Below are 22,158 nucleotides of genomic sequence, written 5' to 3' on the forward strand. Positions count from 1 at the left end.
GATTTCGCTCAGCGACAAACATTTGGTAACGCACGGGGCTTGTGTTAGGCCTTAGCGCAGTACGCAAAAAAAACATTAGACCCGTCAGCGATGAAATTAAGCATTAATTTAGCGCCTATAATGGGCACACGCTGGTGCATCACCTTCGCCTGTTTGGTTTGTGTCGGTTGGGTCAGTGTGCAGAGTGCTGTGATTTTGCCGAAAATCCCGGATGTCTTGAATCCACCCGTACCGGATGGTATAGATATTGTGCAGCAGTCTGCCTTTCTCGAGAGCACCGATCAGGACCCGGAAGTAACGCCGGGATTGTTCCAGGGTGACATGGCGATGGATAACCGTATGTACCGCTATTGGCGGGTAGGGCTGAACTGGGACGTATTTCCGGAACGCGTCTGGCCGAACGGTACGGTGCCGTACGCGATCAGCCCGCTGTACGATGTGGATGATCAGGTGACGATACTGCAGGCAATCCGTACATTGAACTTTATGACGTGCGTCAACTTCGTGCCGTGGAATGGGAAAGACAAAGACTTTCTACTGATCTGGCCGATCAAGTATCCGAAGGGTTGCTGGAGCTATGTGGGCAAGATTGGCGGTACGCAGATTGTGTCACTTCAACCGCCAGACGATCGCAGCCCGAACTGTCTGGGCAATGAGGGACGGGCCATACACGAGCTGATGCACGCTCTTGGCATATTCCACGAGCAGTCACGTGCCGATCGGGATCGGTTTGTGAAAATCATCTGGGACAACATAATACCCGGTAAGTAAGCTCGCAAAAGACCGATCCCGATGTACCGTCTTGTCCCGAATCATAGCCTAATGTTGTGCGCACCCTTTTTCTCAACGTTTTCTTTCCAGCGTTCAAGTCCAATTTTGAGAAACAATCGCTGAAAAATACCACGTACAGCTTCGAGTACGATTATAACAGCATTATGCATTACGGGAAAAATTATTTCAGCATTGGTAAGGGCAAACCTACGATCGAAACAAAGATGCCGGGCATCAAGCTTGGCCAGCGACAGGCCCTTAGCAAGACGGATTGCTTGAAGATCAACGATCTGTACCGGTGTCTGGATAATCCCAAAATTAGCAAAAAGTACTACAACCTATGCAAGACCCTCGGTATCTAATGGCGCCCCGCGAAGGCGCATTCGTTGCCGGGCTGTGTTCTATCAGAGCACATTTATTTATTATTTTTAAACGAACATCACACCATACCCGGTGTATTTCTTTCTTATCTGAATGGAATAAAAATACGTGAGATTTTTTAGTGTTTAAAAATTAAAATATCTTTATTTTTTTTATCTTTTTCTGTTTGTTTGTTTGGACATGTTTCGTTCCCGGTGGCGGGGAATTACGACTTTTTTATGCGCAGATGATGGTGTGGGGATCGATACAAAGTAAAGAACTTTTAAACGACGTCTCCGTTTCTCTCCAGTGACCGTAGCTCTAGAAGCTATTGCCTCTAGTGTGTAACCCTTTCCCCCTTTCCCCTTTTGCTCGCAGAGGAGTGAAGAACCCCTATGCCCATCGTTCATGCCTACACACATATCTCAGTAAATAAGATACTATTCTTGTACGAGAGGTCAATGATCCAGAGAATACGTGGATTTTGCGAGAAGCCGCGTGTGTGCAAAAGTTAGCCAAGTTATAGTTACAGCACATAAAAGATCGCTTTTTTCTATGTACTAACGCAAATCTGTCCCGATCCATACGGACATGCTATCTAACCTCGCTCCGAATTCCAATTAATGGATAGAGGGTGAGGATGTGGCGAGCGCGTCCCAGCATTGTTGGTGGTGCTGATGGAAAAGCAACATTATCCTCAAAATCGTGCCTTGCAGGACGAATTGCGTGCGTGGCGCGCGTACAACACTGCCGTAAGTGTGTGTGTCCGCTGTCCTGGTGTATTATGGGTGGTGAGAGCTAACACGTTGTCATTTATCACAGAGTAATATAAGAAAATTACAAATACAAACAAAAAAAACCTCTTCGCATGCATGCTTCCTGATGGCTAGGTGGCGCATTTTAGAAAATGTTAATATTAGAGGAATACCCACGATTTCGCACTGAGCTGAATTAATCTTCAATTGATGGTCTACTTTACCTTTGCTTGCCTGAGAGAAAGTAATAATAGTTCTAAGTATGCTTTTGTTATGTTTTTTTTCTTCTGTACGTTATAAATTTAACCTGGATAGTACACAATACCGATGAGACACATTTAAACGATTTCTATGACGCTTTACTGTTCGTTTTATGGTGCTGTGGACAGCTGTGGAACTCCGTCCGCCTGTGTCACACGGGATACAGAGCTTTTAGAAACAGAACACACTGGATAGATGTGTGTCGCGTAATGAATGATAAAGGATTACTATACGCGTTCGTTGGTGGTGTGGGTTTGGATCAACGGATCCACCCCTTACCGTAGAGAAGTAGCAGTTCTCAGAGAGTTCAGAGAGTCCCTCCCCTCTAAATTACTACCACCGAACATAATATGTAGGGTGCGTTTAAATAAACTATTCAATGTGTAGGAGACAAACACTTGTAACGTAGGTGGGTGTGTGTGTGGTTAAAATATAACTAAAGATACTAGACGTGACACATGACCAACGTAAAAGGGGTCACACCATTTACGATATCAAGGAATAGAATTAGTGAGGAAGGTGTCTAAGTTGGGCCTTAAATTTCTATCGTAAGGAATTACGTGCAAACGCGAATGCATTACACAGATCCATGATTCTTCTCTTGTACGTTAAAAAAAATCCTACGATCTTGTACTGCGTGGTACGCTGTACTACACTCTTACTCTACACACGGGACACACATTGGTTCCTTCATCCGTATTCCCTATTCGTCGAACCGGGTGTGCTTTCGCCCTTCGTACGCACTCGAACTACTGCTGGCAGCGCCATAACCGTTCGAGTAACTGCCACTGTTGCCACCACCGTAGCTGTTGCCACTGTCGTACGGTCGCTTTGCCCCCATCGACGATCCTCCGTTCCGGTAGTCATCGCCACCGCCACCTCCGAACCGGTTACCACCACCATAACCGCCACCGCTTCCGTAGTCGCGTCCACCGCGGAATGATCCGAATCGGCTGAAGCGATTGCCGCCGCCACCACCGAAGCCGCGCCACTTCAACAACTCTGGCGGCACGGTTTGTTGAGCTTCCTCCAGGATGGCGATCAGCTCCTTGGCCATCTTGCGCTCGTTATATGTGAAGAAGGTATACGCTTCGCCGGTAGCGTTCGACCGTCCGGTACGTCCAATACGATGCACGTAATCTTCCGTTTGCTGCGGATAGTCGTAGTTGATGACCACCTTGATACCGTCAACATCTGGAAGCACATACACACACACGCACATATTCAAAAAAGGGAACACAAACAGAACAAAGATTTGTTAGATTCGTTGTTGCCAATCGCGGGGATGTATGTATCATAATCGTATCTTGTTGCCTGATCTTTTCGAATATACTGAGCTAAAAAATAAGTAAGCAAATTCAAGCGCGACCTACTTAACTACAAACACTACACGTAACTGAGTATTAAAAGAATGGTTTAAAGAGAAATTAAGTTTGCCAAAGCCAATGGAACTGTTATGAACAAGAATTTAAAAAACTAGAACCTATTTTTTTGTTTACTTTAAAGAAGGGTGAAAAATTAACAAAGTCATATGATCGTTTGCTGTAGAATGAGTGTAAATTTGCTATGTTTCTTCCGCGAAAAAAATATACGCTGCAACGACACAGAAGGTTCGTTGAGTTTTGTTTGGGCCGAAGAGTTAATATTCGAGTTAAAATATATTTAGCACTGGCAGAACACGGAATTATTGACATTCATACCAGCGACTCTACACTCGATCATGATAGCAGGATCTACACTCGAATGATAGTTTACACGCCGTTCGGGTTCGATCGTTTTAGAATGATAAAACAATTAACTTTGCAAATGATGAAAATTACAGGGAGCGATGATGAGTTTATGATGACTATGGGATGATCACTATGAAGCATTGATTAAAAAAGATGATTTCAATGAATGGAGTAGGTACGAAAGATTCCCTGATTGAAAAGCTAACCAAACACTACCTCTAACTAGCGGCTGAACTTTCTTATAACATAATCGATTATGTGGCATACATAATCAACGATGTTACAATAACATGATCACATGTTTCGCCAGAAATTTTCGCTTCAATTTCTTTTTTTTTGGGTCATTTGTGTAAATGTGATTAGTAATTAACTCTAATATAGTAAGGAACTTCGAAATTAATATGAGAACAGCACAAAATACAAACCGTCACTAGAGTTCGTCTAGAGCCTTTCCAGTGAGAGTAAACACAGATTTACTCTTATTTCGCTCACACACACATAACGTTAGTGCTCTTTCCATAATCCCCTACGACAATTGCAACGGTAGGACACGTATCTCCGCGCATAGTGAAGATACGGTTAGTGAGAAACTAACCCGCGAGACGTTTAACGAGAACTCGTGTGTGTTTGCTATTGTGACGATCGCGCGCATGAGAAGAATCTTGTCGTGCGTCTTTCTTCAAGTGCCACTACTACTACTACTACAGCTGCGATCCATACTGCGTTCAATCAGATACAGAGTAGCCCACAGCGCGCCGCATTAACCGTTCGATCCGCTACCTTAGGGGACGGTGTTGTAATGCACGATGTGCCTTTGCTGATCGACGACTTAGGGCAGGGGCCACCACACACATCTGGAAAGACGTCTGCCCGGTCAACATACACCATGCTACACATGCCCTTCATGCATGCATGCGGTCGACGCAGCAGGACCGAGAGCTCACCCCGTCCGGTTGGAGTCTTCCATTGTGGGTGTATTGATCATGTTTCGCAGTATTCCGTGACCGCATGTTCTTCCGTACGCACATTCCGGGACACACGTATCAGAATAGAAGATATACGCGAGTGGTGTAGGTAACTTTATCCCATCCAAGCGCAATGCAGGCGCGGTTCTTTACTTCGAAGCTTTGCATTATACTTTCACAGCAGTTGCAGCAATTTCAATATCTGCTAGTAATGATAGTTTGCAATGCATTGTGAAGTATCTGACAGCCAGCTGTGTGCGATTTTTCTTATCATTTTCGAAGTTTTGCCCGGCTCTCGGTTCTTTGGATGTTGTCTTGAACGATACAGCAGAACGTTCATCCGTTGCATATAGCGCGTTAACATCACATGGATTGGGCTGCATTCAAGTTTTCCTCGCATTTCCACACCAGTGTTTGCGTCGTAATTCTTCATATCTTGATTTGAAGCGAGGCCTTCACCCAACCATACAACATCGCGTGTCTGGTAGATTATGTTGCGCGCAAACGACGACGTCTGCATACTCCGAACGAGAGTCCACCGAAATGAAGCCTGCTTCAAGCTCATCTTTGATACGTGCGTGCGCGTACGAAAGTACTGATAGTAGTAGTAGTTGAATTTAAAGCAGTGTTTGCGAAAGTGGGGCTACTTTGCGCGAGTCATCGAATGGCCCGCGTACCCATAGCAACCTACGCACACTGCTCTCTGAGACTGGCACACACCGGCGCGGTGTTTTATAAGAGAGGCCGTTTGATCGGTAACCTTTTGCCCCTGGCGAGGATATTGTTTCGTGACATTGCATTATGCATCTCTCTCACTTCCCCTTTGTTTCAGAAAGGGCTGTGTGTAAAGCTCGCACCGTGTAACATACACTTTTCCCGTCCATATTTTTCATGGCATTATTTTTTTCATGAACGCACCACACAGTGTTCCGCGTGCGCCACCAATACCAACAGGGTTTTTGGAAGAGGCGGTCGACGCGGGTTTCCTGCGCGTTAGGAGTTGGTGCTTGTTTTTCATTGTACGGGCGAAACATATGTAAAACAGCGGGCAGAGATGTACTTTTGCTCACTATCCCCACCACAGCAGCAAGATGGTCCGGCCTCTGTAATAGAAAGAACGACACGAGATCGGGAAGAAGAGAAAGCACAGAAGTTGAGTAAAAATTCGTCGGACTTCGGTGAAGGAGAATTAAAGGGAATCTAATATGCTGCACACTTTTTCAATCTCAATCCATTGACTCATACACAAAACTATTCGATGATTACGCGTTCATCGCCCTAATGGCTTATAGGGGGGAGGATAGGGATGAGCTAGATGATAAGAAACTTTGGTACGTTATTTGCTTTCTTTTCCCGTAAGCTAAGTTTAATGATGAAGGTCCGGCGAAGAATTGTAGAAGATACATCACACAAAACTTACTAACGCGACTCGTATCTCACACACGCGAATTAGGTGGGGGAATTAGAATGGAAGAACAAAACATCTGCTGTGTGCACGAACATGCTTATCGATCCAAAGCCTGCTGCGCGCACACTGTGAGGAAAGGCTCACCATACAACATACTACGATATGCTGCTGCTAATTATTAGTGCTTTCCACTATGATCCACACACGCACAACATACACATCTTGCATTCTGGCTCTTTCTCACTCCTCTCTTTCATTCATCAGTAAATGACAATGTTTGTATGTATCAAACATCCGTTCATACACACTCAGTGACATATGTTATACGTGCCGTTCGTCTTTCATATTCTCGGTTCAATAATTTAGTGCAATTGTAAAGCGTTCGGTCAACAAACTTACCTAAGCCACGTGCAGCCACATCCGTTGCCACCAGTATGCACGAACGTGCATTACGGAACCGGTGCAGGGCACGCTCACGTTCCTGCTGTGATTTGTCTCCGTGCATTCCCACCGCGTCGTAACCATAGCGACGGATTTGCATACTTATCTGATCACATCGGCGCTTGGTAGTGGTGAAGATAAGAATTTTACCAGGGTTTCCACCACGGTACAACTCCTCCAGAAGGGTGCCAAGTCTAAAGCGAGACAATTGTATGGAACTTAGAACTACCGTTCGAAAGAATACCCGATGTTCCCTTTCTGTCTTGCTGACACTTACTCTTGATTTTTGTCCTTTTCATCAACAACACGGACGTGTTGGGTAATGTTGTGATTAGCGGAAAGCTCCAACGAACCGACGTTGATCTGCACGTAGTCTCCGAGGAAATCGCGTGCCAAACGCTGCACCTCTTTCGGCCAAGTGGCGGACCACATCAGAATTTGCCGGTCCGGTCGCACATGTTCGAGGATCTTTCTGATTTGTGGCTCGAAACCCATGTCCAACATACGATCCGCTTCGTCCAATACCAGGTACGTGACGCGCTGCAGTGTAGTGGTGCCAGATTCGAGGAAATCAATCAACCGACCGGGCGTAGCGATGACGATCTCTACACCACGTCGAAGATCCGAAGCCTGCGGTCCCTTGCTGGAGCCACCGAACAGACACGTGTTGCGAATGTACGATGACGAACCGAAATCCGTTGCGACCTGTTGGATCTGCTGCGCAAGCTCACGGGTCGGCGCGAGAACGAGAACCAGCGGTCCACGCACGGACGGGTCGGGCTTTTGGTGATTAATATGCACGATGGCCGGCAGCATGTAGCCGAGCGTTTTACCAGAACCGGTCTTCGCGACACCGACCATGTTCAGTCCGCTGAGTGCGATCGGCCACCCTTGCGCCTGGATCGGAGTCGGGGTCTTGTAGGCTTGCTTTTCAATCTCGCGCATGACGTAGTCGGGAATGTCGATCTCGTCGAACTCGGTGATCGGTTTCGGGCACTGACCGATTAGTGTGATATCATGCTTGGCCAGGTATCGATCGACGTCCTTCTGCGAACGATTACGTACAAGCGAATGCTCGCGGTAGAAATCTTTCTTAAACGGTGCCAGCGTCATCTTGCTCCAGTCGATCTTCTGGAATGTACCAGCCTCCGACCACTTGTCACGACGTCCGCCACCACCACCTCCGCCGAAGCGGCTACCGCCGCCACCGCCATATCCGTTGGCCCCGCCACTTCCACCGTAACCACCACCACCACCACTACGCGAACCGGTTCCACGCTTGAACTCGGTACCGGTACGCTTCACACCGTGGTACGGTTCCTTCTTGTAGTCTTCTCGCTCGAATCTCGGAGCCCTTGAAGATAAAACGATAAAAAATACAAATCATGTGATATTTTCCTCATGTTTGAAAATCTCTCGCCTCTCGGGTTTACTGTTACTTTCACTGATGGGGGAGGAGTCTGTTTTTTTTTCTCTCTTTTCGGTTTCGATTAAAGATCGGGTATGGTTTGTAATTAATAGCTCTTTATGGGTTGGTGGTTGCAAGCTAGGAGAGTCGATTTACGCCTAATGGTCATGATAGTTAGGTCAGTGTACATGCGTGTGCGAATCAGAATCTCTAATATTATCGTATCTTCCACCACTAGCAGCAGCAGCAACAGTAGCAGCGCCTGCTCATCATTTCATCTCGACAGACTGTGCGAGAACTCGCGCGAACTGCTCGGCGGCACAGAAGAAGAGGACATACTTTTATCGCTGCCATAGCGGTGCAATCGCTGATGGGGGGGTAGCTTCGCGAAGAACGGATGATCAAGCGCCTCGGCCAACGGGATGCGGTCCTTCGGCTCGTACTCGAGCATCTTCCCGATCAGATCGAACATCTGCATGTGCTCTGGTGCCTCGGACATGGCACTGCGCATCAGTGGTTTACAGTTTTGCAGCACGTACCGCGCCTCGGAAGTTTTCTCGTCCCAGTCTAGCTTCCCGTGCGGGAAATATCTCGTGGGCGTCTTTTTGGCCATATGGTATGGAATCGGACCGAGTATTCGCTCCATCATGGCCAAATGTTCTCGGTTGTCGTGCGTTTGGAACAGCGTTATGCCTAGGTACAGTTCGTAAATAATACATCCTATCGACCACACGTCGCATGGTTGCGCCCAGCCCAGCTCTAATATCACCTCTGGCGCCCGGTAGTGCCGGGTCGATACGATCGTGCTGTGGTATTCGTGATCGAATATGGCATTACCGAAATCTATTAACCGTATGTCGCTACAGTTGACGTGACGCAGTTCGCGATTCTTCCTCGTCGTTCTGCTGACTACGGTGGTGTATTCTGAGTTTACGAACAGGATGTTTTCCGGCTTCAGATCCGTATGGGTGAGCTTGACGCTGTGCAGAAAATTTACCGCAAAACACAGCTGATAGGACATGTGCCGTACCTGCTCCATCGGGAACGGCTGATACTTATTGTCTTTCATGAAGTCGTACACGCTCTGTCCAAGCATCTCGAACGCGATACATATGTGCCCGTGGTAGTCGAACCAGTCCAACATCAGGATGCATAGATGACGACCGGACGGATCTTTGGCTATGATCTCTTCCAACACATTTATCTCCAGTTTGGCGGTCTTGCGATACTTGTCGACGTTGCGTATAATTTTCAGTGCGATCGTGTGTTCCTTCTCCGTGTCCTTCGCCTTGACAACGCGACCAAATGTGCCTTCACCTAAGGTAGATAATAGTTTGTATCTATTATGTATTACATCACCAGGTTGGTAGATCAAATGCCCATGGGAGTCGTTCTTAATGGGGCTGTGCTTTTTCGTCACATCGGTCCGATGTTCTCGCTGTTCGCGGTCACGCTCCCGTTCACGTTCCCGCTCCCTTTCTCGGTCACGTTCTCGCTCACGCTCCCGTTCCCGTTCTCGATCGCGTTCCCGCTGTTCGCGCTCCCGTTCCCGTTCTCGGTCTTTCCGGGATGGACGATGTTCGTGACGCCGCGTCGTTTTCTCTTCCCGATATCTGTTCTTCCTGTGGCCGCCACTGGTTGACCCGACACTGCGCTGGTGATGGGACTCTTCCGAACGCTTCCGTTTTCTACGGGACGAGCTTGTGTTCGATATCCTCGCACTCTTATAGCAGTCACCACCGGATTCTGTATGCTTCATACGCTTTTCCTCGTACCGGCCGCCGACAGACGCCCTGGACCCGGACCTCGAATGAAGCCTTCGTTTTGAGCGTGGCATCGCTGTCTGTGTGATGGTTGATGCTGATATGTGGACAGATTTACGAGAACAAGCACCAAAAAACGTATCATAACCGACTCTGGACGGTTGATGGGAAATAGATTATCTTCAAAAAATGGATTTTACTTCACTCGAGGGGCACTAACAATAACTACACTGCCCTTCCTCTGAATGATTCAAAGCCCAACACATAACGCCGCGCAAGGCGCAATGGGGCGCTAGGCGTTTGTACGCACGCACTCTCTCACACACACCACTCTCCATGTACAATTTTTACCCCAGCACAAGACGAATATTTCCTTCATCTCACGAACACACTCAACCATTCCATCTCTTCGCACGCACACACGCACACACCCATACGCATTGGACGAGCGAGTGAGCGAGCGAAAAGCATGCCATCAGGCAACACTGCCCTCTCTCCGGACCCACCAATACACAGCTCGAGACGGCTCATGTGGAAGCAAACCCACCATCGACAAAGCAAAGATGTGTGTGACTAACGGCCGCCATCTTGTTTCCCAACATGGATGCCCAAGGCCAAATAAAAATCACATTTTCGGCTGTTTTCTGGCATCGCACAGCCAATTTTTCCCACCGCAAAATGCGCCCCGCAACGGAGCACTGAACATACCGCAAGCATAAATGACCCCGCTAGCTTATTTAACAGTGTTTCAACCTCTTTACAACCACGCCATTACCACGTGCAAACCACGCTGCACCTGGTCATGTACCCTATACAAAGTTCACCACCTGCTTTCGATTCCATTCTGTTAAAAACACATTTACTTACATGTCAAATTCGTCCACGAAACCTTCCTGGATGATAGGGGTCGAGTAAAATCGACCGCAACTAACCGATAGTGCTGTAGGAAGAAGAATCTGCGAACGATCGCAGTGTGACGGATGTCGGGTTGTAGCTACTGCGCTGACTTCCGGGATTCGCAAGCGACTACCGAAATTGGCCGATGATGATGTACTGCAAAACGATCGAAGAACAGTCGTTAGCGACCGACGACACGACAGTCCCAACATTTCTTTTTGGTTTTTGGTTTGTTCCGCAAACGGATTTCACTATTGCACCACCACCAGCTACACCCTTCTGGCAGAGTCTGGCACAACTTCCAGCGGAAACGCACCAACCGAGATGCTTACCTAATCACGGTCAATTTTCGAAAGAAAGCCACGCTGCTACAGCATGCGAAGAAACCTTCCTGCACGAGTGAGTAAAACCTTCAGCGCTGTCTACACTTCGCAAACGTCAACGAGGGCGGCAGTTGTCAACGAGCACGTTTTCTTGATAAATCGTTGAAGGTAATTCTGTAATTCGATGAGTTTACAAGGCTGGAATTACTTTATGTTACGCATTTTAACGTAAGGACTAAAATTAAGTCAATATCTCATATAAGTCAGGTTTCTTAAACACATGACGCAATACAATGTTTATTTTCCAAAACTAAACATGTCTTCAAGGAAATAGTGAAAAAATACGTGTAGACTTGCCTGGAGAATGCCACGTCCGCGAAAAATGTAAACAAAGTTGACATTCAACAAAAGTCAAACTGCAAAAACAATAAAACTTTCTCAAAGGCTGTGGATCTGCTGAGTTTTGGCAAAGTGCGTGTTTTGTTGAAATTTTACGTTATTTTAAATCATCATGGAAACACCAGAAGTTCATATCGATGTGAGCGGGAATATGGAAACACCGAAACAGGAGAGCAAATCCGGATTTAACCTGTCCTCGTAAGCAGAATTTGCCGTGTGTTGCGGATGCGCATGACGCATCGACAATAATAACAATGAACTGGTCCAATTTCAGGTTTTCCAACTTCTCCACCCGTATTCCGAGCTTGTGGGAACTGTTGCGATTAAGCCGGCAAAATATTCGTCCTTGGGCAGAATTTCTACAAACTTCAAACTTTAAAACGGTGGCCAACGTTTCCCGCCTGACGAACCGAATCATTCGAAACCTGGCATACTTTCAAAGCAACTATCTGTTTGTATTTCTTGGGTTGATCGTCTATTGTTTGTGAGTATTTTTGCAAGGCGATTCCATTGCATTGTTTACATGTGAGATTTCATTCTACAGGTTGACCTCTCCGCTCATCCTGATAGTGCTGGGAGCTGTGTTTTATGCTTGCTACAAAATCAAGCAGAACAGCACACCCGTGGCTTTCTTCAGCAAGCAGTTGAACACGAACCAACAGTGCATTGCTGTCAATGTTGCAGCCGTCCCGTTGCTCTATTTGGCCGGAGCAGGTGCAGTCATGTTCTGGGTGCTGGGTGCTTCATTTTTTGTGATATCACTTCATGCGGCCTTCTATAACATCGATGCAATTGTTACAGAGGATATGGAAACGTTCCTCACCGAAACGGTATGAATACGGTGCATGGCGTGACCATTAAATTGATTGTGAGTTGCAGCGCACTTGGCTATTACCATAATATACCGTATTCAACGATTTGATTTGAAAAATCAAATCCCATTTCCTTAGATATGCTTATGGTAACAGAAATCAAAGAACTATGATAGATCAATTAAACCTCGGACGATATAATGAATATTTAGCGTATCTTTTCGATATAACCTTTTTGCGAAAGTAAACAGTGACGTGAAATAATACGAATCCGTAAACCTAATCAGGATCATTTTAAATAATAAAGCTCTTGCTTAGCTTGACAGAACGATCTACCAACAAACACGATCTTATCCTAAAATTGCTATGTATTTTATTATGAATCTTATGTATTCTTACTGTAATTGGTTGGAAAAACATAACGGATGATTAATTTATGTTCTCAATGATCTAGCAATATCAGCGCTACAGTGGTTACATAAATAACAACGTTTATTTCAATAATTTCTCATATTTACTTTACAATAAAACGAAGCTTCTTTTGTTTTGAATGAACAAACTGTGTCTCAAAATTAGTAACGGTAAAACACACACCCATGATGGACATTATTAGCGATAAAATCGAACCACACGCTCAGTTGAAAACCAAATCGTTGTAATTGCTCAGCACATGGTATGCCGACACGCGGCAACTGGTAGTTGTGCGCACTACGGTCGTACGGTCAGCACGTTCAAAGTTAGCTTTTACCGTTTCATAGTAACGCCCGTCACTGTGAGTCAAAGAAGAAGTCACGTTATCTGAAAAATTCCGAACGAAACAGCGAAGAACGATAATACACTTACCTCAGCACGAGACAGCGCAGCTTCAAGCACTTAACGCGCAGCAAATCGATCGCCTTCTGGCTCTTGTCGGAGAAACGTAGATTTTCCGGATCCCAGCGAAGTTCCAACCGTTCCAGCTTGGGGCAAGACGAACCAATCGTATCCATCAGCTGGTCCACGTGTATGTTACCGCTCAGACGTTCCGTTGTACCCATCACGACGATGCGGGTGTTGGTCAGAATCGGTAAGATCGTCATCCAGAGCTGATCCGTAATGTGAGTCATGCCGGAAAGTACGCACGCCTGCAGCTGTGCGCCGTAGCGCGTAATGAACCGGGCCAACCCTTCATCCGACACATTGTCGGATGAATCTAGATCCAGAGCGATCAGCGTCTTCGGGTTGCCACCTTCCATCCATGCCTTCAGCACAGAATCATTGAACCCGTTAATCTGACCGGCACTTAAGAAGCGCAGGGTAGGAATTCTCGTCAGCACATCGATCAGACATTCGCTCGACAGATCGGTACCGGAGATGTCCAGCTCCTGCACCGAACATTTGTCCCACTCCGCTTGCATCACGTATTCCGACTTCAGGTTCGTGCCGTTCATCAGCAAACACTTCAGCTGCTTTGATCTTGCCAGCAGCGCCTTCAACGTCGACCCAACGACCTTGTTGCAATAGTTGACCGCCAGACACTCGAGCTGGATGCAGTTCGAGCTGAACGCATCGATGTGCGAATCGTCGATGAAGTTGATGCCGTACAGGTTGATCACGCGCAGGTTCGGTGTGGCGGACTTTAGCTTGTGCACGTTGATGACCTCATAGATTTCCTCCTCTTCCTCCTCACCTTTCTCATACGTGCCAATCAGATGCAACACCTCGAGACCGTTGATGAAGTTGTAGATTTTGCGCATGAAACCCTCCATGAAGATCACCTCCGACAGGCAGATGCACATGTAGCGCAGCTTGGCCGGGAAAGCTTGCATTTCGCTGAAGTCATGCAACTGCATGGCTGAAAGTAATCATATCCACAGTTAGGTGTCCAACAAGGTACAAGTTGTAGCTTACCGGTAGAGAAATCCAACAGCATATGGGTCAGATTCGGACATTTGGACGACAGCTCATGCAGGACGGTGTGCGTGATCAGCTCAATCGGCAGCTCGATGTAGCGTAGCGATGGCCCGAACCGGACGGAGATGAGCTGCAGCAAGGATTCCAGCGAACCTACGTGCAGTCCCGAAACTTCCGGACGCAGCGACACATTCTTCCACAGCTGCGTGTTGTACGCTATCGTACGCCAACGGCGACACACCGTAGCCATGCGGCATATTTCCAAGTGGCTCAGGTAGGAAAAGATGTGCAGAATCACCTTATCCGGAAGTTTCTCGATGGACTGCGGCAAACGAAACGTAAACGTACCATTAGACTGTGCTGTTGAAATTAAACCGTAGCGTTACGGGCACGTTAGCAATCGGCGCATGCACGTATGTAGCGTTAAGCGTTAAGATATTCAGTAGTTTCATCAAACCGTATTCGCGAACGGGCTTTTGCCATCTTCGGTAAAGTAAAGCTGCGACGCTTCCAGTGCCACCTGGTTCCACACATCGCTCGAAATATCCATCCTTCAGGCACCCTTGTCGCCGAAGTTTTAGCCACAGAAAATGTTAGAGTTTTAAAGGAAGGAATCAAGCACACGCAAGCTACCACCGACTGCAGCAAGATGGTACGTCCCGAACTTTTTGCCCGAATGAGAGTGAAAATTTTGACATCCCGTAGCGATGAAAATGTGCGATCATGGCTGTGTTTGTGTGCACGATCAGCGCGGTGAGAGCGGTGATGTTCGCCGAGGACCTTGCGATGCTCAATGTCGTTGTTGTTGTCAGCCACGGGTCGAATCCAGGGAGAGATGTTTTCCTAATAATCAACGATGAATTCTTCGGCACGCTCTCCCAATTCCTGAAGTAGATTTGTATGCGTGGCATATGCTAAATTTAAACAATGTGGCGCTTCACAGCAAAATCCCAGTGTTTGCGTAGCATAATGCTCATGCGCGGTAAGGGCTGCAGGTTGTTATGCGGTCCGGATCGGTTTAGTAGTAGCTGTAAGCGCGTGTGTTAGTAAGATCATGCCGGTCCAGTTAAGAGTTTACCGGTGGTAGGCTAATTAATGCAGAGTTATGACCCGGTTGCCATGGTTACGGTTAGTGGAACAAATGGTCCCGCGAGACTGTGGGCTACTACTACTAACCGTTCCGTCCGAAGCGCCAAAAAACAGCTAAAAAAGAATAAAATAGAAAACCATAAAGCATACAAAGCGAAGCCAGATTTTCGTTACGTAGCTGACGTTACTAATTATTGCGCTTAATGTTAGCAGACGAAGAATCGGGCCGTTCACTTACCATACGGCTGCGCCGAAAACTCCCGCTAGAAAAACTGTCACTATGAACTAGTGACGAGTGAAAGTCGATCGCATTCCATGCTTCCATTGCTTATGTTACAAAGCACGCAACTAGTGCTGGATTAGAATGACTAAATTACACACTCTCTGCAATGCTAGAACACGTTCAATGGACGATGTGAGTATTGGAATTTAAAAATACGTGATAACACCCAGTGGTAAGCAAGTCAATGTCGGATCAACGTTACATGTGTTACACTATTGTACTACGGTGCAACATAACGTGCAATAATATTGTAATACCAACAACACGTGTTATGCTTTGATACATTTCAGATAACTCAACATTGCACTGAGATATGTTATACGCATACACACACACACTACCTCTTGCTGTTGATGTGCGGAAAGATTGATACGTACACTAAACGCTGACAGTAACGCGATTGAAATGATTTACGATCTGCCACAATGGGCCATGTCACGCGTATCGTCTAGAGACGTCACGTACGATCGCCAATAAACTGATGAATGAAACCGGCAACGGTACGCCAAACTCACTATGCGGGTGCGTACCAGCAAGCGTGATGCCACCGTCTGATGCGATCGTGAGTTCCGATTCGGAACCGAACCGCACCGATCCGCGAAACCGGGAGTTCCACGCAAGAACTTATAATTAAAATGTGATACTACGCGTCGATGTATTGGCGGGCGGAGAATCACCGATAGTCAGAGACAAACAAACAGTGTCTGTGTTATCTTTCTTACCGGTAGATGGTAATGTTCCATTAAAGTCTTATTTTTTGTTAAAAAAAACCGAAATTTTGTTGTTGTTAAAATCGCCCTTAATTACTTAAAAAAACTTAATTAAAAAAATCTAAATTCAAATTCTATAAAAGTATGCAAAACAGTATCATTATTTTCCTACAGCAATTACTGCAACAACCTAAGGCACCATACCGGTTCGCCGATTTCGTAATAAAAATCCACTACAAGAAAGCGAAAGCATGCAAATGTTACACAAAGTGTGTTTATTTATCATGCACATTTTTTCGCTCAACAGCAAAATCTCTTCACATTTTATCACCGTTTTTCACCGTGAAACGGAAGGCAAAAACGCCCCCACCCCATTCTTTGCATCATCAAAATCATTACTTCTTACGATCATTGAAAAGGACAAAGTGTCGTCACGTCTGGTAGTGGTGCCAATTGATGTTTGTTTTGTTTTGTTTCTCTCGGTTTCGGTTTGATTTGTTTTTTTTTTCGTGTTGTTGCTACAATTCGGGCCGGATTCAGCGCGTTGGACTTTCGTCAACAATTTTAATGGTTGCAGAGGAAAATCGGGATTCCCTCTGGCGTTGAATAAGTGCCCACACGGCGCACCGCGTGTGCGAGCGGATCATTTACCATACACTGCATCCACCCGATCATATTGCCAAAACGGTAAGTCAATCAGCTCAGGCCGTATGGTTCAAATTACGCTTAAAAATAGAACGTTGCCGATTCGCCATCAAGCGACAAACCGTCCGTTTTTTATTCGATACCGGAGGGAAATTAACGACCACCGGCACAGGATCCCCCCTACGAACGTACCTGGGACGGGCGTTTTCTGAACGTTACCGGAAAAAGTAAGTCCATTGCCGTTTTGGGGTAAACGGTGCCGGTTTTCCTATGCGAACGTTCCACACTTACTGATCGTATTTAGCGCAAATTGATCTGTCACTCAATCGAACGGCACCAACCACGGCGATCGGTGTTTGGGGCGAACGAATCGTTCGCCACCGTACGGGATCGGATTACGAAGCGATCTAGGCGGGTTGTTCGGTAATGGTTTGTGGTCGTGAAGAATAACCGATCGCGAACGAACTTGTTGGCTCCTGACACTGGCTAAAATGCTGCTTGCCGTTTGACACATGGCTCAAGTGATGGAGGTGCCTGGTGTTTTGTACTGATCGTTAGACCTTGGTGTGTTGTTGTGTGTAACACTATATGAGAACGAGTACTGATTTGAAAGATACTTTAACGGCGTCGTAATAAAGATGTAGAATTAAATTGATAAACAAAGAACACTTTCAAACTGTTAAAAAAATGCCGTGCAAATATTCAAAATTCTAGTCACCCCAAACGTTTGTTGTTAGCTCAATGCGGCTGTAAATTGTACAACCCTTCAGTACTAATAACGTTTTTTTTACTAAATAGCTTCACACGCACATTCCATTCCAAATATCACTGTTCGACTAGACTAACTTGATTACTGGTGCATAAATCAACACTTTGCACTGGTGGCGATGCTGGTGCTCCACAATCCATGAAACAGTCGTAACACTACCGTGCGCAATGCCACAACCGAATGCCGTTGGCGTTGCGCGAACAATGCCGTGGCGGTGGCGCACTACTTACACAGTTCGATATGAATATTGTTTTCCGAGCATCTTCGTCATCGTTCATATTTGTTCCGAGCAACAAATTAGCAATGCTTTGCCGCTGTTTGAACGTACTCATCTCGGTTCACACTGTTCCGTTTCGTAACCCAAGGTTCAAGTTGCCACGCAGAAGGATCAGTTGATCGGCGGGTTTGCGTCTAACCCAACTCGAATCCGCAGCGACACTAACCGTGAATCAATGCAATGCACCGTTGAAAATGGCCATTGGCCGATCCGTGTCACGTCTTTTTTTTTGTTTGTTTTTTGCAGCAGAGTTGTAGAGGCCGAACCGAATAGAATGCATCCCAATCCAACCAAACCCATTTCCATCGATTAGGGTGCAAGTGTGAGCGCATACAGCGCATCCTTTGTGCGATCGGAAAAGGGTGGTGAGATTATTTTTTGATCCACCATTTTATATTTATAATTATTAAACCCAGCGCTGTGTTTCCTTTCCCGCCGACGGGTTCGGTTACGGTTGGCAACGATTTTCACTGCCAAGGTGGGTTGTGTTCCATTATGGCATGACATTTGCCAGCTGCCGTATTGATCAGCAGCGGCACGTTGAAGGCTTTGGCAAGGTAAATTAATTGCCAACCAGGCATGCACCATGCTTTGCCGGTGAGAATGCGGAGCTCTAGGCCCTCTCCGTGGTGATTGGTTTGTGCAAAGACATCTTTGTGGTATCTGATGCTGTGCTGTTCGGCTTATTGAACTACTAGGTCATGCTTGTCTAGTAATGCACACACAAGACACATGTTTGTTTCACACAACTACCATAAGAATAAATTTTGTAGATTCTAACTCAAATGCCAAACTTTTACTTAAGCATTCTATTAAAATCAAAATCCTAATCCATATGAAAAGCTAAAGGAAATGATCGACTTGATTAAATTAATAATATTAAGGATGTAGATTTATTTATTTGATGATGACGGCATAAGCTGTATGGTCAATGAACCTTACGTTGAGTTTTGTACAATTTACAATTTTACAATTACAAGACATTTCCTCCGCATGATTTGTTTAGTTTTAGTTTAATAAAATTAATTGTGATAAATATGCATTTATCAAAAAAATCACCTTACTTTTGAAAACAAAGAAAGAAAATAATACAACTGAAATGTTATTGTTTTTCATTACGTTTAATATAATTCAACATAAAAAGGCATCGTTTAACAATAGTTAAACCTATTGAGCCACACTGTGCGTGTACACTGTGCTGTAGAATGAGAGAAAAATGTGGTACAAAATTATGAGCGCGAAGAGAGTAAAGTGGAACTATGGGCATGCGTGGGTCATACGACTGATTTACATATATATATTTCAAAGGTATTTTTAAACGGAACGCATTAACGTTAAATATATGTTCCCAACAAGTCTCCAAGCCAAAATCCAAATCAAAATTATTTTTAAGTTAATTAATAAAGTGGTGTTGTTAATCGATTCAGGGCTAGTAGTTGTGTAAGCAAATGAATTTTCTTATCCAATTGCTATGCTGTTAATTAGTTAATTGTTAAATGTTAAAATAAACCTCTAACGTCCAAGTTTAACCGAGAGATATTCGAAATCCTTTAAATTTTATTGACATTAAATTGATTTCATTTGCCATCTGTCATGTTACAAATAAAAAGAATGAAATGAAAATTAAAACATATTAATAATTTATAATATACATATAGCAAAACAAGCTAATTTGCAATAAAACAAACCCTTAAAAAACATCAATTGTCAATAGTCGCCTTTTTTGTAATTATTTACCGCATTTTAAACCCAATTCATAATAGTTAACATAAACGCATGCAGGACCACTGCCTCAGCAGGCGCGCTTAGGTTTTCCCCTGCGTAAATTGTGTGTTGCGATCACAAATGGTTCGGATTGTTCGTGAGTGCGGTTGTTACGCGTGGCGCGCGTTGTAACGGTCGTTCCTACCTCGTTTGGCGCGTACATTTTACGGTGAGGTGGACAATTTTTTGTTCATTGTATGTCGCGCGAGTGTGTGTTGTAGTGTTTGGTGGTCTTATAAACCTGGTGGCGGCATCAAGACGGTTCGTTGAAAGGGCGCTACGCGTAAGGTGCGTGCAAAGGGTTCGTGAAAACAGTTGCTTTTCAGTTCGCTTTTCATCTAAGACGGTTTCTGTGGTGTCCTTGCTGGTTGCCCCAAAATCAAACGAAATATGTATTGAAGCGGATAAAGTTTGTTTTGGACACATTTTATGGCAGTTTACCCGAGTGAAGCGTTAGCGTAGATTAGACCACCATTGAACGTTCTACAGTGGTAAGGAAGTACGTTCGGAACCTTAAATGCAAAACCATTCTTTCCCCTCGGTTCAAATTGTAGTTGCATTCAGTGAGGAAACATCTGCCACTCTCCTGAGTGTTGTCCACGCAAACACAAAAAAGCAAACATTGTCATACAGGTGCGTTTGGCAGGCAAACAGCAAACAGTTTTAAACTGGGTGTCATTTTATTACACCTGGGCCGGATGATGCCCGATCATGTGTGGTTGGATTTGTTTACAGGAAACCACACACCGTACCCAATATCTGCTCTGCAAACGAAACTCCAAAGCCGGAAATAGTTCACATCGCAACCCTTGGAAGCATAAACACATCGACGGACACAGAAGACCACAGCACTGGTGTCTATCAGTAGCTCATCTACTTATTCGCCAAAGAATACCAAAATGTCCTACTTTTATTTACATTTTATGCTTAAAACCGAGTTTTAATCACGAAATTAATGTCGGTCGATTATGTAAAAGCACTAAGTGTTATGGCTTCCGCTAGCCCGTTTCTTTCTTTCACGATCGTCAACCAACAGCAAGAGTGAGGGGAAGAAATGGCCCGTGTTGGTGTGGTGCCTTCATTATGAATTTGCCAAAAAACCGAGCCGAATTCAGCGAGAACCGGTTTTCGGCCATCCAAGCAGTTATGTGCGCCGGAGCCGGTTTTTTTGTTTGTTCACGATCTTCATTCTGCCGTCTCGCCGTTGACCGGCAAACATTTTCGAAATGCCTTTAAGAGCATATTTTGTTGTTGTTGCTTTACATACAAACTCGTACATTAACGTGCTGCCGGTGGTTAAGCAGGGCGTGGGGGATTTTTTTTTCGGGGAAAAATGGACGGATTGGATGAATTGAATAATTGCTAGCAAACTATCAGACTGAAGCGATTAATCAATTTATGAATCAGCAAAACGATCTTACCAGTGCCGCCACCGCGAAGACCAAACGCGCCACTGAAAAGATTTCGCGTCCGGGCAACAGTTCACACGCGAGGTGTTAAAGTAACCAGTTGATGAATGCTCAAATGACCAAAACAATCCCGGCTGGCGATGAAACCATGTGTGACAGCATGGAATGATCGAGCGTATACATATTTTGTGCCCGATATTTATTAACCTTAAGTTGGTTTAATGTGGTACGATTAATGAAATATGTTGTTACTGTTGTTCGTTATGTTGTACCGCTAACTTTCACAAACCTGTTGTGCTAAATGCTTCATGAGTCTACACCCTGCAGGATAATTATCCGGTCCGTATTCGACGAGAAGTAACGTTACTGTGCAGGGGCGAATAATATGTCTTCGATTATGTATGGAAATTAAAAAAAAAAAACCCATGGCAAAAGTAGGTTACCAACCATACATAGCATTACACATAAATATAATGTGTCCGCTTTAATATCTTGTTTGCATACAGTTTCACGTGTTACAGTGGGTCAAGCTAATGGCAGTTAAGCCAAGGCGTTTAGAATATTTTATAAAATATTATTTATCAAAATTGGGTATTTCCGATGCTAGTTAGACGATATTATGGTGATATTAGTCTCTTAGATTTTACTTTCAGTAAAAATTCAGTATTGGGTGTACAAGAAAGTTTTCAACTATTTTATGCGTATTTTAATAACATTTTTATTTTGCCTTCCTGACGAAACAGTCGTGTTCAAAGGAAGATCGAACAGTTCAGCTAACAGGGGTTGACGATGATTTGACCACTCGGAAGTAGCTCACAATATATGACATCCTTCTGATCCCACCATAAGCACCATAATTTTTCAATTTGATGTAGATGCTCACTGGGCATGGCATTAGTTTGAGGTTATGCTAAATTCTACATTCAAACTGCAGGCGGAATATTCTTTATAATAAGGACTGGAAGCAATACCTCCCGCAATTGACGATTTCTTGGCTGACAATTTTCCATGACTTAGCTCCAAAAA

General features: G+C 45.0%; 5 protein-coding genes across 6 annotated transcripts; 2 read left to right on the forward strand and 3 right to left on the reverse strand.

Annotated features, from left to right (window-relative positions):
• The first annotated feature begins 90 nt into the window (after positions 1 to 90).
• LOC128719776 (hatching enzyme 1.2-like) lies at positions 91 to 1,133 on the forward strand. The gene is made up of 2 exons (XM_053813407.1): positions 91 to 763; positions 862 to 1,133. Exons 1-2 carry the CDS (start codon positions 91 to 93, stop codon positions 1,131 to 1,133), a joined length of 945 nt encoding a protein of 314 aa, XP_053669382.1.
• Positions 1,134 to 2,850: 1,717 nt separating this feature from the next.
• On the reverse strand, positions 2,851 to 10,971 carry LOC128719255 (ATP-dependent RNA helicase p62-like). The gene is made up of 4 exons (XM_053812877.1): positions 10,730 to 10,971; positions 6,969 to 8,045; positions 6,650 to 6,885; positions 2,851 to 3,341 (listed from the first exon to the last, which is right to left on the reverse strand). Exons 1-4 carry the CDS (start codon positions 10,969 to 10,971, stop codon positions 2,851 to 2,853), a joined length of 2,046 nt encoding a protein of 681 aa, XP_053668852.1.
• Positions 8,206 to 10,767, reverse strand: LOC128719256 (dual specificity protein kinase CLK2). Its single transcript, XM_053812879.1, has 2 exons — positions 10,730 to 10,767; positions 8,206 to 9,959 (listed from the first exon to the last, which is right to left on the reverse strand). Exon 2 carries the CDS (start codon positions 9,934 to 9,936, stop codon positions 8,374 to 8,376), a length of 1,563 nt encoding a protein of 520 aa, XP_053668854.1. The 5' UTR covers positions 9,937 to 9,959; positions 10,730 to 10,767; the 3' UTR covers positions 8,206 to 8,373.
• Positions 10,972 to 11,593: 622 nt separating the features above from the next.
• On the forward strand, positions 11,594 to 12,317 carry LOC128719123 (prenylated Rab acceptor protein 1). Its single transcript, XM_053812745.1, has 3 exons — positions 11,594 to 11,679; positions 11,756 to 11,965; positions 12,026 to 12,317. The coding sequence occupies exons 1-3, from the start codon at positions 11,594 to 11,596 to the stop codon at positions 12,315 to 12,317; spliced, it is 588 nt and encodes a 195-aa protein (XP_053668720.1).
• Positions 12,318 to 12,927: 610 nt separating this feature from the next.
• LOC128719122 (F-box/LRR-repeat protein 7) lies at positions 12,928 to 18,014 on the reverse strand. Of its 2 annotated transcripts, none has more exons than XM_053812743.1 (4): positions 17,913 to 18,014; positions 14,184 to 14,508; positions 13,137 to 14,127; positions 12,928 to 13,063 (listed from the first exon to the last, which is right to left on the reverse strand). In XM_053812743.1, the coding sequence occupies exons 1-4, from the start codon at positions 18,012 to 18,014 to the stop codon at positions 12,928 to 12,930; spliced, it is 1,554 nt and encodes a 517-aa protein (XP_053668718.1). The 2 variants fall into 2 exon arrangements, with proteins under 2 accessions (XP_053668718.1, XP_053668719.1); XM_053812744.1 differs by lacking the exon at positions 17,913 to 18,014 and adding an exon at positions 14,644 to 14,736.
• Between the last annotated feature and the right edge of the window lie 4,144 nt (positions 18,015 to 22,158).

The sequence above is a fragment of the Anopheles marshallii genome, chromosome 2, assembly GCF_943734725.1.
Source record: "Anopheles marshallii chromosome 2, idAnoMarsDA_429_01, whole genome shotgun sequence".
NCBI classification, from domain to species: domain Eukaryota; kingdom Metazoa; phylum Arthropoda; class Insecta; order Diptera; family Culicidae; genus Anopheles; species Anopheles marshallii.